General features: G+C 38.1%; 2 protein-coding genes across 3 annotated transcripts; one reads left to right on the forward strand and one right to left on the reverse strand.

Moving 5' to 3' along the window:
• The first annotated feature begins 1,841 nt into the window (after window positions 1-1,841).
• Window positions 1,842-4,466, forward strand: LOC137707624 (protein FLUORESCENT IN BLUE LIGHT, chloroplastic-like). 2 transcript variants are annotated; one of them, XM_068446534.1, is made up of 5 exons: window positions 1,842-2,045; window positions 2,506-2,621; window positions 3,072-3,234; window positions 3,403-3,726; window positions 3,992-4,466. In XM_068446534.1, exons 1-5 carry the CDS (start codon window positions 1,943-1,945, stop codon window positions 4,192-4,194), a joined length of 909 nt encoding a protein of 302 aa, XP_068302635.1. In that variant the 5' UTR covers window positions 1,842-1,942; the 3' UTR covers window positions 4,195-4,466. The 2 variants fall into 2 exon arrangements, with proteins under 2 accessions (XP_068302635.1, XP_068302636.1); XM_068446535.1 differs by lacking the exon at window positions 1,842-2,045 and having other exon boundaries at window positions 2,505-2,629.
• Window positions 4,467-4,609: 143 nt separating this feature from the next.
• On the reverse strand, window positions 4,610-9,145 carry LOC137707623 (oligouridylate-binding protein 1B-like). The gene is made up of 12 exons (XM_068446533.1): window positions 8,879-9,145; window positions 7,965-8,026; window positions 7,424-7,526; window positions 7,171-7,247; window positions 7,023-7,084; window positions 6,843-6,930; window positions 6,589-6,664; window positions 6,274-6,304; window positions 6,007-6,126; window positions 5,748-5,833; window positions 5,301-5,477; window positions 4,610-5,119 (listed from the first exon to the last, which is right to left on the reverse strand). The coding sequence occupies exons 1-12, from the start codon at window positions 8,987-8,989 to the stop codon at window positions 4,832-4,834; spliced, it is 1,281 nt and encodes a 426-aa protein (XP_068302634.1). The 5' UTR covers window positions 8,990-9,145; the 3' UTR covers window positions 4,610-4,831.
• Between the last annotated feature and the right edge of the window lie 6,158 nt (window positions 9,146-15,303).

Below are 15,303 nucleotides of genomic sequence, written 5' to 3' on the forward strand. Positions count from 1 at the left end.
TGTATTGGCTCGAAACTTTGCACTTGAAAAACTCATTACAGCTAGAAGGATATATGATCATCTTATTTCAAGATATCTTTCTAATCGAAATTGGCCTAACCACAAGTTTCACCCATAGAAAAATTATCTGTGATCGGTTGCACAAAATTTAATTTAAAAAAAAAACCATTGAGCTATCATGTCCAAAATACTTCCCAAACCATAAAAATCATCTAGAGCAAATGTGCATAGTTTGCAACCATTGTTGCTCAGAAATTTTCTATTAATTGAGTAATTTATTTTTAAAAAGGCCCTAACTCATGGTGTTTGAATTAGAGTTGGCAAAATGTAAATGAGATTAGTTTAGGGTGTAGGCTAGAGGTAAATAGATATGTAAAAAGTGAAATGTTTAATATACCCTTAAATTTAATAGTTTTTAATGGAATGAGGTGAAGTGAGACCAAAAGCGATGAAAATGTCAGTTTCATGAGGCAAAATGAGACAAAATCAATTTCAAGAGATAAATTAAGACTAAATAGCAGTTTCAAGGACATTTCAATTAATAAGCCAAAATTAGACCGATTTAATAGAATAGTGTGTGTGTGTGTGTGTGTGGGCCCTTTATGCAAAGCGATCTCCATTTTTTTCAAAAAATTGGGGATTAGGTGTGGAGCTCACTCCACATCGAACTTCAACGATCTGAACCGTCTATTTTTTAAGTCTCGATTCACAGATCATTCTTGCAAAAATTTAATTCAATCCGAAACTATTTGCCTATTTAATGATCAAGATATAATTTCATTGTTTCTTATATAACAAAGTATTCGTTAATTTATTTGAACTTAATTAGATGTCTTAAACATTTCCGATTTGGCTAATATTTTATAAGGATGATCTATGAGGTACAACTTGAAAAATAGACGGTTCAGATCATTAAAATTTGATGTGGTATGGACTCTAAAACTAATCCTCATTTTTATAAAAATATAGGAATCCCTTCCCTTAAAGGTTTGCTACATATACATACATACATACATACATATATATACATATATATATATATATATATGTATGTATGTATATAACCCTGGTTGTTAACTAAAATTCCATGAAATTACTATTTTAACCCCTCCATTAAAACTGAACAAAAATAATATGGGCAATTTAGTAATTACAAAAACATAAATTTTGTTATTTTTTACAGTAACTTCATAACTAGGTTAGTATAGCATGCCCTATTTAATTTTTTTTTTTAAATGTTCATCATTATCCCAATTTTCATAACTTTTTTTTTTAATTTTTAAAAACGAATCACCTCATAATAAAAAATAAAAAAAATGAAATGAAATGTCCATATAGTGCGTGTGGATATCTGCTAGTATATATTATGATAGATTACCTCATGAACCTTTATAATCAGCTAATGTCTCCCACGAATTTTAATTTTAGCCAATGATCATTTTGAACTTTACAATTAGCCAATTTCTCATTTGAACTTTAATTTTATGAATAAAACTAAAAAAAAAAAAAAAATATTATGAAGTGAACTAGCAGAAGAGTAGAAGAAAAAAAAATATTGTCCACATTAGGAATAAAATTACCTTTTTACCCTTAAACAATTGTCATGTGCCTTGCACATGACTAGGATGGATGGAAAGTTGGTGATAGACTAAAATTAAAGTTCAGTGAGAAAATTAATATTCCTTATAAGTTGAGAAGAAAATCAACAAATATCTTTATATGGTAATAAAAATGGATTTAAGGGGTAAAATGGACATTTCAAGTCAAGTAAAATAAAAAATATTAATTAAAGTGACATTACATCATCAAATCTATCCAAAACAAAATCCTTTGTGCTCATGTCGGATGGCAAAGAAACCATTTTTATACGCGCACAGATTCTGACTGCTCATATCGAGAAAAGCCCACTGGGAACAACCACACCAACGTTTATCCGAACCAAATGGCAGTGGTAGCCCGTTTCTCCTGCTGCTTCTTCACCCACCCCAAGAACTTCGGCCGATCTCCGCCGTCTGATCAAATCCCCCTCAACTCCAATCTTTCCGGTGAGTGCTTCCGCGTGCACCCTTTGTTTCTGCTCACTCCTTAGCTTCTTGCTCGAAATGCCTTCAAATTCTAATGTGAATGTGAATTTCTAGTGCAATTTAGTGACATTGAGTTTTCAACTTGGGAAATTTTACTTCTTGTTTGGCTATTGAGAAAGTTGAACGAAAAAAACAGAAAAAATTGAAAATTTTTCATTTTGGTTTTCCCTAAATTGAAATGAATGACTTAAAGCTTGCATGATCGAAGGTATGAGTGGAATGTGAGGAGACAAAGCTTATGGATTTTCGGATTTTTCTTGCATTACCGTAGCGAAATATTGGAATATGTAAATAATCCAAAAAGTTGTTTTTGTTAATTTTCTTGGTTAGTAGTTAGTACATTATTTGTTGCAATGATTGGTTGGGTGTTACTTAATTGAAACTGATCTGGATATTGACATGAAGTGTTTTTCATTGTTAGAACCCGGAAAGTTAGCTTCTCTTCCGTTTAAAGTCGAAAAGCTTGTTTCATCGTTTGGAAATAAATTAGATGGAGTGTGTGAGATCCACCATATGTTGCCAAACTCAAAATGTCAGGTATGATGGTGAGTTCCTGCACCAGATGTTTCTGATTTGGTTGTGCGTTCAATTTTGGTTGATTCGGGTTTTTCATATTCGTTCGCACCTTACCTACTTTGTAACTTGTGTAAAGGCATTCTATAGATATAATAATGTGAGAGATGACAACACTAATTGTATTCTGTTGGATTGGTTTTGTCAAAAACATGGTGAGCATATGCATTGTTGTGCTTCGTTCAAGTAATATCCTTGTAATCCCCCTGTAGGTTGATTTTCATAGATTGATAAATGCATCGTCAGATGCAATGGATTGGGATATACAGTGTTTTTGGATTTGGCTAGTTTCGTGAATATGCATGTGTCCAAATTACTATTTTTGCGTTGTTACTTTCTATCCATTATGATCTGATGATCTGTATTCAAAAATGCTTTTTTGTGACTCTCATTTGGAAATTATTACTTCTGCAGGGAGACATAAAGTTGAGATTCCCAGCAATGGGACTTCTCCTCGGCAATGCCTTAATGTTGACAACGCCATTGAAAGCTTTGGCAGAAACATGTGAGGCTGACAACTCTGGTTTCAGCATGCCTGTACTGCTCTTTGTTGCCCTAGTTGGGGCTACTGTTGGTGGTAAGATTTTACGGGGTTATTAATTACCATTAATTCTGGCGTTGATTTATGTGCTTTGCTTTTGAAACTGTTTTAAGCAGTTCTGTTGATTGTATATATGTTTTAACTATATCTTCATATGATACCCATATTGAGCAGTTTGTTAATAGTTTAGTGCTTCTATGATAGGCTTGGTTGCTCGGCAAAGGAAAGGAGAATTACAGCGAGTGAATGAACAGTTGCGTCAAATCAATCAATCTCTAAGAAGGCAAGCTAAGATTGAGTCATATGCTCCGAGTTTGAGTTATTCGCCAATTGGTGCAAAAGTACTACCAGAGAGTGAGGTGATAGTTGATCCGAGGAAGCACGATTTGATTTCTCGACTGAAATCTGGGAAGAATTTTTTGAGAAACCAAGAAACAGAGAAAGCACTCGACGAGTTTAAGACTGCGCTTGAGCTTGCCCAAAGTGTGAAGGACCCAATTGAGGAAAAGAAGGCTGCAAGAGGTTTAGGTTCGTCTCTGATCCCCTTTGTTCGTTACTGTCCTTTTTTTACTTGATATACTAGTTTGCTAAGACAAGAACAAGAGCACATCTTATGCAGCTGCTACTTCTGTCTTCTATCTCCCTGCTAGTTTCGTCTCCTTGAGCCTTATTTATTAGCTTCAGTATCGACGATGTTCAACAGTTTGCAAGTGTGTTTGTCTAATTATGTTGGCTTCTGTGTTGGAAATCCATTCTGATTTTGTGCCCTTTAATTGCCATTTGCATCTGTCAGGAGCCTCACTGCAAAGATTGGGCAAGTACCGAGATGCCATTAAATACCACTCTTTGGTTCTGGACATCTCCAAGCGAGAAGGAGAAGACTCAGGAAACACAGAAGCTTACGGTGCAATTGCTGATTGTTATACTGAGCTTGGTGATCTTGAGCGTGCAGGGAAGTTCTATGACAATTATATTGCGAGGTTGGAGTCAGACTGAATTAGCTTCATAACCCAAAAGCCTCTCTCTATTAGTTAGAGTTAATATGGAACATCGCGCAAGGGTGCAAAAGACTTGTCAACAGCACCAGCCTGCAGATCCCGGATTGTTTTGTTTTTGTTTCGTGTTAGAAGTAGTTCGATGCATAATGCCTTTGGTTTATCTGCCTACTGTCGAACTCCACCTGTCACTGTAGTTTGTAGAAAATCATGAGTTTTGTATGTCACAGGATATATGTTCGATTTGCAATTTGTCCAAGAACATAAACTTTCGCACCAGGTAATCGATGAACCCATTAGCGATATTGCGTAATAGCCTTTGGCTAAGAAACAACCGAAGAAGGGAGGTCGGTTTTACTGTTATAATCAGCGGTAGGCTCGTTGCCAAAACGATAAAGGAAGAGACTGAAAACAAGTGTGGAAAAGCCAACTTCCTCTGATAAATAACCAATCATCATAACAGTCTGAAAACAGGAGATCATACGTGTTACATATCCACACAGATAGCAAGCACGTAAGGCAGGGTAACAACCCCACCGTCGCCGCTTAAGGGGGAGAATAATAAAAAAGATTCCTAATGGGGATTATAACTCAGATAACACCAGCATAATGCAGGAAACAGATCATTTAATGTATTATTACTGGTAGTACATGAGCTGCTGGGCAGCAGCAACATTCTGGAATCCACCGTCGTATATAGCTTGGCTTGCTCCAGCAGTGCCCATTCCCATTGCTGCCTGCTTAAGGGGATGCTGTCCCTGAGGGTGCATGAGGGCATGGACACCAGCCATCTTGCTCATTGCCAGTTGCCGTTCATAGGCCAAAATGTCGGTTGCAGAGAGGCCCTGCAAAGGTGGTGCCGCTACTGGCGGTGGGAGTGGGTTTGAAACTGTTCCTGGTGGAGTAGGCTTGCTACCCCATGAGCACTACATAATAAACAATCAACAGTCAATGCACACATAGAAAAAATAGAAACTTTTACAGTAGATGTACGTATAGGGATCTCTACACGATGTCCCAGTAAGATCAGCCGATCCAGTCCACTACCTTTTGTGTGCCGATAATACTTGAATTTATAACCTCTCTAAACTAAGCATAGAAGCATACCTTTATTTGTCTACCACACAAGATGGACTGAGTATTTCCCATTTGAATTGCCAGAGTTGCCTCGGCGTGTGTATTGAATCTCACAAAACCAAAGCCCTTGTCACGCTGCAGCCGAACTTCCTCAATCACTCCAACACCAAGAGCATGAAAATGCCGATGCAGATCGAGCTGACTGACCTGTAGGAATAAGACCAAATTAATGATACTGGAATTTCTATGATCCACAAGTACTGAAGATATTCATTTGTTCTCCACATAATTTCCTCTTTCGAGAACTTCAAAACCACAAACTCAAGCTTAAGAAGCAGTCATGGTAGAAAATTCAAACTCAGTTCTGTCACACAAAAAAAACTTGTATATCAATTCATATCCATGGCATAGCAGAAATTAATGTGTGTGACAGCACATGTTTGCGCGGTGCACAAGAGAGATGAGAAAACTTCTTGCCTCTGGAGCAAGATTGCCCACATAAACAGTAGTATACTGAGGGTTGTTCTCCGGAGCCTCACTGTTTGTCGTGTCCTTTCCATCTTCTGCAAAATTAAAACAGAATATGAGTCTGTCTTAGGCTGAGGACTATGTGAAAAGAACATGTACATGAAATTACTACAAACCAAATTATTTTCCCCTCATTTTCCAGTCAAACTGGACATTACTTCTTTTGTAAGTTAGCAAAGGAAAAAAAGTTTGATCACAGTGAGCTCACCTGATGAGCCATTTGTTAGTTCCACCACACTTTTAGCATCTGAACTCTGCTTGTCTTCATTGGCACCAGCACCTTTCATTGCCCAGTTGCAACGTATCTGTCTGCTGCCAAGCCACTTACCTGCATATCACAGACAAAAAGATAGTTCAGAATAATGTGAGAAGGAATACAGGTGAATTTTTTTCAACCTTCAATACTTATCCCGCATGCATTTTTTTCAACAAACTTGTCAAAATAGTTTTTAAATAGGAAGAACATCATCCTTACCAGTTAAGTCATTGATAGCATTTTGAGCATCCTGAAAAGGTAAATGAGAGTATGATGAGATTCAATTTAGTAACAAATTGACAGACTTATTAAGGCAGAGGCTGGGCTCTAAACTATTGACTCTTTAAAAGAAAATTTGAAATTTGACATCGCTATATCAAGCCGTTACCTAAGTTCTCTCACCCTAATCCCTTGCATTCAGTTACCAGTCCATCAGAAACTACCATTCAGACTCACAATAGATTATTAATAAAAATGAATTCACCATGCATTCCGAAAGATAACAGAAGTAAAAAGTTACATAAAAAATACTACCTGTTGGTTTCGGAATGAGACGAACCCAAAGCCTCTTGAACGCCCCGTCTTTTGATCCCACATAACCCTTGCATCTCTAAAACCAACAAAAGAATCAAATTAGGCATCTGAAAAACGAATAATGGATTCCAATGTAAGCTTAACAAATGTTAACAGATGAACCTAAAACTTCCAAGTCTTAACTATTGGTCATCACATGTTTTATTAAAAAAAATGATAAAATTAAGAAAACCTGTGCCTGAGAAGACACTTACGAACAACTGTTATAAACAGAGAAGCATGCAAATAATGTAGCATCAGTAACCTCAGGGCTCAGATCACCAACAAAAATGTTGAAATGACCTGCACATCAGAAAGACAGTATATAACTAACCTAGATGATAAATGCCAAAGCATCATAAAATCGGTTCAAAGAAAGAAAAACGAAAACCAACCTGATGTATCCTCCCTCTGACCACTAGCATAAGCCCAATTTACTTTGATAGGCTGCCCAAACCTGAAGATCACATATCAAAGGTTTTAGAGAAAGTACAAATAAAAGCAACCAAAATAACAAGGAGCATAAGTCATATTTGTACTTACAGATGCCTGCCATTTAGAGACACTATCGCAAGAGCAGCTGATCTACGATCAAAATAGTGAATGAACCCGTAGGATGACTGCAGAAGGCAGAGAAAACAGAAATTATCAATTATATCATCACCATATGGTTAAATTGAGTTAGGCTCATAGTAAACTAATCAAGTCCAGAAATTTTCATAGGACGAGAGGATTGTTGAACAGCGATCAGATAAAAAAAAGGCGAGGACGAACATGTGCACCTTTGCAAACTTACCTTTTCCTTTCTTATAAGTTTGCAATTTTCAACAGCACCAGTACTTGCAAAAACTTCTTGAAGAAGTGGTTCTGTCACCTGGGTATGGATGTTCCCAACATACCTGAAAATTTTCAAAGTAGACAAAACTTTAAAACCAGAAGACAAAAAAGAAATTAAATTAAACCCTACGTAATCACTCTGAACCAGGAAAAAAAAAGGAAAAAGAAAAAAGAAGACAATTTTAGTTGCACATGGTTAACTTTGTCTGGATTTTTTGGACAGAAAGCATAGCAAGTGAAAGGGTAATTTTGTAATAAGGATGGGTAATTTCAGATACTTGAAAATTACTTTAGGAAGATATAGCATGGCTAAGTGAAAAGCAACCATGGAAAAAAATATACCTATCATAAAGCTATTCAATGAAGACAATCAATATCGAGTCATCGACTAAGGGTACAAAATGCAGAGAAACATAATAGTTACATAAGCATAGAGGTGAAACAAACAAAAACTTACAATGGAAAGAAGAAAAAAAAAAAATGTCTAGACAAACACTCACACACTGCGGCAAGTACTTGGATCAAAACCAGGAGGCAGATTTCCACTTGGGATTGGCTCTATCTGCAAAATAAAAATGTGAAAAAGAAAAGAAAATAAAGGAACCTAAAAAGCCAGAAGCAAAAAATAAAATAAAAACGTAAACCAAACTAAAATCCCTTAGTTATCAACAAGATGAGAACCTAACAACAGAATTCACTTAAGTACTTTCACCGGAACCCAACAACGACAAACTAAAATACTAGTGGTCCGTAGTGGAAATAAATGATTATGCAAAACAAAAACATCGTTGGCAGGGAACTAAAAAGAACCTAAAGCGCAACTCCTGTTAACTTTATCAAAATTCTAAGATAGGGCCAAATGGTTATTTGGTTTACTTCTATATTGAAAACTATTATCAGCAACTTACTGGAGGCTTCAAAATCACCACCAACCAAGACACCAATGCACGAAAAAAATAATTTGAAAAACCACACTGTATTAAAACGCTAACAGAGTCTCCGATTTCTATTTTCCATTCAGTACAACATAAGGATAACAAAACGTCCCAAGATGCCAACAATTCTTCCCCATTTCAGAAATCCGAAAAACGAAAACGAAAAACTATTTAACCTTATTCAACACCAATCACAAAACCTCCCAAAATGTAACACCCAAGCTTTTTTTCTCCAGCGAGAAGCAATCAAAAAACAAAACTATTAAATTTAAAACTTTCCCACAGCAGAAATTTCCCAAAAATCCCATCTTGCGGAATCGGGTAATTCAAAGGAAGAGTAACTCAACTAACCCTACCTTCCGTACTGCAATCACATACAATGACAATTGGAGCTGGAAATCAAAACCAAAATCGAAATGGAAATCGAACCCGAAAACAGAATCGATGTCAGAGGACGAGAAATTAGAACAAGGGCGGACCTGAGGAGGAGCTAAGAGGCCAGGGTGGTAGAGAGGATGCTGCTGTAGAAGAGCCTGCTGCATCAGAGCTTGCTGCTGCTGCTGTTGCTGCTTCAGCCTCTGGTGCTGCATTTCCTCGCTGATTTTCCGATAAAGTCGGGGTTTTGCCGAGAAATTTGAGGGTTAGGGTTCGAGCAAAGGGCCTCTATAGAAATAAAAGAGAGACGAGAGAGAGAGAGATGAGGGAGAGAGAGGACTCCTTGCAGGAAGAGAGGAGGAAAAAAATAAGGAGGATCCTAATCTCTCTCCTCTTCTCTTTTCACCTATTTGAACGGTTACGGTCTAATCACATCAATATTTTATATTAAATTTTTATAGAGATAATAAGACAAAAAGTAATATTCGAGAGGAGGGGAGGGAAGAGGATGAGAATAGAAGGGAAGAGAATCCTACTTCAACAAATAAATTGGTGTTACTGTTTATCACACATAGTTGCGACATTGGTTTAACTCATCATTTTATTAGTCTCTCAGTTTCAAAATTGGTAACTTTGGTCCTGATATTCAATTAATGCCACACATTAATGTCATCCTTTTGCCAATAATCCATCAAATTCTATGTTAAAAAGGCACGTGCCGACCCACGTGACCCTTCGGTGGAAGGTTTTTTTCGTCAAAATCGCCTCACCTTTTCCATCGATACTTCTTCCTTCTTTGGTTAAAGAGATTTGAAAAAGTTAAAGCATGGCAATTAGGAATTTTGATGAAAGAGATTTAGTTCTGCTTGTTTTAGGACTCGTAAATTCTGAAATCTGTGATGAATCATTGAGCTTTTGTGGATTGTGAGAAAATTTTGATGAATTGTGAGCATGTCGAAGAAATTTCGCATATTTGGAAAGCCTCCAAATTTTGGTGAGTATTACTTATCTTCTGTCAATGACTTTTCTGTACTTTTGATGGTCCCAATAGCTTTTCTTCAGACCTTTGATATATGGTGGTGGGGTTTGTGTAGTTTGAGTTGGCATGGGGTTAGTGTCAGTGATGAAGTCGACGGACTTCGTTCACTAATTCACGAACAGGATGATGGTGGCATCATTGATCCGTTTAGTCAGCTCTGCAATGGTGGCTATTGAGTCTATAACCGGACTTCTGAGGTATGCGTGCGTACTTTGATTCGTCTTACTTCGGTCCTAGAAAATCATGGTTCCACAATTACCCTTAACTAGGCATCGAAAAAGACTTGTTCCCCTTGAGGATAGGTAGGTACCCAGAGACCATGCCTTTCAAAGCAAATTGGAAACGTACCATTTTCTTCCTTTCAGATGCATGGCGTCTCAACTTCGTTTCTTGTGAACCTTTGCACATCGAAGTGTTTCGTATCCAAGCGCACTACTTCGTAAATCGTGCCTTCAGTATCACAATGATGAGGATTGTCACAATTACGTGTATGCGAGAAACAAAGCTTTGTTTATTGTTTTCTTTAGCTAAATCCAGCCTTCAGATTTGCCGATGACGATCCGCATTCAATAGCTAAGTGATTCTGAAATATCCTCTTTAAATACCTTCGAATCCTTCTGACTATTCTCCTAAAAAAAACCCTAAAATTCTGCAAAAAAAGTTTCGAACTTTCCTTTTGCAAACCAAGTTTGAGGTTTTCGCCTCTTTCACATCACTTCACTTGATCTTCTTAATTCCTTCTACCTAAAAGAAAATGGCGGCATCCTCTAACAGGGTTCCTATGTCTTCTGCAAATTCATCTTACAATCTTCCTTTAACTAGAATGCGCAGCCAGGGTGAATGTCAAGTTTTCATGAAGCACCGTCAAGACCTCCTAAACAAATGTAAAGTATGGTGGGAAGAAGACTATAATACTTCTCTCCTCAAGCCTAACGACCCACGTCGCCCTTGCACTACAATCCACCCATGATATCTTGATTTGGGTCTAAGATTTCCTATTCCAGACTATTAAAGGGCATCTTGGTCAGCTACGACATGGCATCAGCAACTTACCCATGTTGCTTTCAAGCTCATTACTTGCTTCGAATTGCTAAATCAATGGTACGAGGCTGAACTTAATATGCCAAAATTTTGTATGCTATATAGTGTGCGAAGGAGCTCCGACGAGCATTACTTTTTTCATCCAAGACATGGTGTCCTGTGGTTGTCCTATATTCTCGATGTGCCATGGTAATACAAAGATTGGTATATGAACGCCTTAGTTATGGACGGCGACTAGGAAGGAGATATCTCTGACATTCAAGTCAGGGATGCCCACTGCTAGTGTTTCACTCAAAAAATGACCTATAAAGTATTAGGCTTTGTCATCTAGTACTGATACTGCGAGCCTTCCAAGTTCATGCGGAGAACTGTACTTAGATGTGGCAAACTTCTCCCACACGCTTCAAGGAATGTGTGAGAGACATGATCTTTAAGCACTACTCCAAGTCTCCAATTCCGGATCCATACTGGATTGATGAAAAGAAAGTACACATGAGAGTCCATACACTCAAATCCATCACCCTAGCATCCCTAGATAAGATAAAATGAAAACGTTCCAACGTCATGCCCTTTAAGCCTTTGGAAAAGTCATCCCAGAAGAAACTAGTATTGGTGGAGGGGGAAAGTCGAAGTACACTTGTAAGCTTAGAGGCAAAAGAAAATGAGAAGGTTCATCTAATTTGAAGAAAAAGACCGCATTCTGCTTCGTGATCCATCATGGAAAGAACTCTGTTTCTTCAAGTCCTCATTGATAATCCTCCTACTTCCCCTCATCAATCATCTCTGCAATTGTCACCACATCTTTCCTCCTCTCCTCCATCTCTGGATGAGACTCAACTAATTCTTCATGTCTCAGAGGTTTTGTTTCTGCCACTCTGTAGGCACATCAGAGTCAAGGCTTAAACTTTTTCCTCCACACCTATTCCCACTCCGCCTTTATCTCACCAGTGTCCCAAAATCCACCAAGTCTTACACTGGCGGTCGCCGAGCTGGTGGTATTTCAAAATTGCTTTGCCTTAGTTTGAGCGAACGACTTAACCCCCCTCATAGCTTGGTCACCTTTGGATCGTGTCGCGTTGCCGGCAAATTCTTCTGGTTTCTATAATGTCGATCATGCCCAAACTTTTCTTCAGGCCATGAATGCCCCAACAGACAACAAAGAAGTTTGCACATCATTCGAATACCTCATCTTGAGGTGTAATGAAGGTCGTTATGCAGTAAGTAATTCCCTTGCCTTAGCCTCCTGACTGGATAATTCAGGTTGTATTCTCCTGATACATTTCATTTGAACAAGCTCATGTTTGGAAAAAGGCGACTTTCCGGCACCAAACGGAGTAGATTTGACGCTTAGAGGTTCCCTAGCTGAATGGATCGGGGCAACTGCACGCGTTGTTGGCGTACCTGGAAAAAGTACGTATAGAACTGTAGAAACCACGGACGGAACATCATTCCCCAGCGGAGATGCACACAGTAGTGGCATGGAAGGCAAGGGCGAACAATCTTGAAGTCGTATTTGCCAAGGTCAAAGGAGAATTAGGGCAGAAGCTCAAATTAGGTTTGAGGCGTAGCGAGTCTTATATTTGAAGCGGATCTCCTGGGAAACAGAGCGAACAATGCTACACTCAGAGGTGGACTAGCTGCATCTGAGATAGAGCAGAAGGAAGATGCAAACATGGCGGCTCTTCAATTAGCCAAAGATAAGAATAAGGCAGACGTTGAAGGGTTGTGTACATCGTTCATGGCGGTGTCTTTCCTGCAGTACTTTGAATGCTATGACTTTAGTTTCTTAACAGGTTACGATGGGCAAGGCCATCACGAAGGTTGGGATCCTCATCGAATCTTAGTGAATATCAAAAGAGCTAACCTTAACGTCCTTGAGCATTTGAGGAAACTTCATGGAGACGTCTGTCGATGAGGACTCTGGTCCAGATGATCCAACTGGTGAGGCTATTGTAGCTGATGATAAATGGAAGTTGGTAATGGTGGAGCCTAACTCCAAGGGGCAATGCAGTTGAATGATTTTTCTTGCATTCAGATACTAAGCCGGCTAAGAAAAGGCAATGTCATTCCATAACTTTCCTAATCATCTTTCCCCTTATCATGGAACTTGGGCTTCTGCATTTTATTAAACAGGTTTGCTTGCTTTTCTTGCATCTTTTGTTTTGGTGAAATGATTCTACCCAAGTGCTTGAGCCTGTTTGGGAAAAATTCTCTAGGATTCTTCACTCTGTGTTTCCATATAATGGGTGCACTTTAGTTTGTTGATCTTTTCAGAGTAGGCTAACTCTGAAGTAACGAGCACTAAGGTAAACCACGAGTAAGTTTGTGTGCCTGGGACAGAGCTTAATACTCCCCTATGTAGCTTTGATTCAGGAAAACGCTACCTCCCAAATGTAGTGTTTATAAATATTTCCATCGTAATAGTCGGAGTACCACCTTATTTCAACCTCTGGCCTTTGGCCCATGAAAAACATTCTTGCCCTAGACTCACTTTTGCACCGATCAGACTAAAGGTAAGGATTCGTTAGATAATACATGTAACATCCTCCAGGTTATTAAGGTCTTTTACTTCGAGTTAGTCCAATTGTCAAGTCTTCGCGCGTTTGTTTGTTCACCTTGTTCCATTCCAATTCTGATGATTTAGATATTGCAATGTGTAACTAAGAAAGGGCTTTCTTCTCAATCCGGATTAGCGGTCCATCCTTAGTGAATCTTAAACGAAAGTTCGTTAGGGACTTGATCGCCTGCATGTGGGTTAGAAACACTTTTTAAATGCTTTTGTTAGACCCTATGCATTGGACCTAAGTGTCTCTGATCGGACTACACTTACTTGACTTGGCTAAATCACTTCCGTGTATAAAAGCTCCATTGGAATAAAATTTTTCCTGAGGATTTCCTTGTTTGGATGCCTTCTTCAAACTTGCTTAACACATAGGGTTGCAGAACTTACTTGATTAAGTATGCTAGTCTGGGATAGAAGTGATCGTACTCGAGGTCGGGAATCAAAGCCACCCCTCATATGATTTCTGAATTGCCCTTTTGATCAATCTCTCGAATGACATAGAGCCTGGGTTTGAATGTCATAACCCACATCCTTCACGTTGCATAATCTTCCGGGAGCCGGATGGTGCACTAGGCTTCCGAGTCAGGGGGCCATGTCCCCGTGCTCGTAGTCCGTCAATCGTAATCACGCTTATTACGGTTCGAGTTTCCAAGATGCTAACCAAACAATACGGAGTGGGCTAAAGGAGACTCCTTTAACACTTTCACTTTGAATTTTTAGACTTGCAATTACGTGAAGTTTCAAAGTTACAAGTCATGAAGAAGTTGAAAAGATGGATTTACACCAAGCCATATGCATGTAGGTCATGTGGACAAAAAGGCCATACTTCAAAGGTTATATCTTAAGACTATTTTAAGCAGTTGAACTCACGAAATTGTACTAGAAGTGAAAAAATTAAACGCTTATGATTATGAATATTCTAGAATGAAAATATGTTATTTGGAAGTGGGAGAATGAACTCATCATTAAGAAAGAATGCAAGTATTATATTGTTTGAGCTATGTCAAGCTAAAAATTTTGATTTTTATTTAAATTCTAAGTTTATTTCTCACTCAAAAAAAGAGTGATATTAATTATTTATTATTACATTTTTTACCTTGCGTCTTCCTTGTGCGCATCCCAACTCTTTGGAATTCCCACTACCTAACCCGTTGCCAGAATTCTCATAAGAGATTAACCATAATGAAAAACGCAAGCTCCAAAAGAAAGTGTCATTTAAATTAAAGGGGTTGATTTTATAGTGAAGCAGTCTATCATAGTCACAATTGGTACGTGCCTCAAGCCAATGGCCAAGCATAACCGAGTATTAAACTCACCTCAAATCGATGTTCACATATATCTTATTGGGGAAGTACTTAATTATTGATGCTCAACGTACTAATTATGGATATGTATAAATTCGTCGACAGTAGTTGTATGGTCGAATATTATTTAAATCGATGTTCACATATATCTTATTGGGGAAGTGCTTAATTATTGATGCTCAACGTACTAATTATGGATATGTATAAATTCGTCGACAGTAGTTGTATGGTCGAATATTTTTTAATTAATTTGTTAACAAAGTATGGAGATTCATGCACTCCCCTACCTCCTCTCGATCGTTGTATTTTATGGTACTTCAAGTTCACAAATGATCGTGACTTAGTTTACAAGCTTGGGTTCTTGCATATTAGACTGCATTTGTTGACTATGCCAAAAACCCTGAGTATTGAAATTCTACTTAATTTTATTAAGATTAGAATAACATACAAGAAGATTCAAAATACAAGCCCATTATTGAATTAAAATTAACATGAAATACTGTTGGTTCACACTACCAATTTATTAAAAGTCTCCATGCATGCATACGAGAAATTAAAGTGCGTGGGTACAAATGCACCAAC

Source organism: Pyrus communis, chromosome 11 (genome assembly GCF_963583255.1).
Source record: "Pyrus communis chromosome 11, drPyrComm1.1, whole genome shotgun sequence".
NCBI classification, from domain to species: Eukaryota; Viridiplantae; Streptophyta; class Magnoliopsida; order Rosales; family Rosaceae; genus Pyrus; species Pyrus communis.

Coding starts and splice junctions, on each gene's coding strand:
- LOC137707624 (XM_068446534.1), top strand. CDS start 1,943: ATGGCAGTGGTAGCCCGTTTCTCCTGCTGCTTCTTCACCCACCCCAAG. Junction 2,622..3,071: donor TGCCAAACTCAAAATGTCAG/GTATGATGGTGA, acceptor TTACTTCTGCAG/GGAGACATAAAGTTGAGATT. Junction 3,235..3,402: donor AGTTGGGGCTACTGTTGGTG/GTAAGATTTTAC, acceptor CTTCTATGATAG/GCTTGGTTGCTCGGCAAAGG.
- LOC137707623 (XM_068446533.1), bottom strand. CDS start 8,989: ATGCAGCACCAGAGGCTGAAGCAGCAACAGCAGCAGCAGCAAGCTCTG. Junction 7,248..7,423: donor AACTTATAAGAAAGGAAAAG/GTAAGTTTGCAA, acceptor TGCCTTCTGCAG/TCATCCTACGGGTTCATTCA. Junction 5,478..5,747: donor TGGGCAATCTTGCTCCAGAG/GCAAGAAGTTTT, acceptor TTATTCCTACAG/GTCAGTCAGCTCGATCTGCA.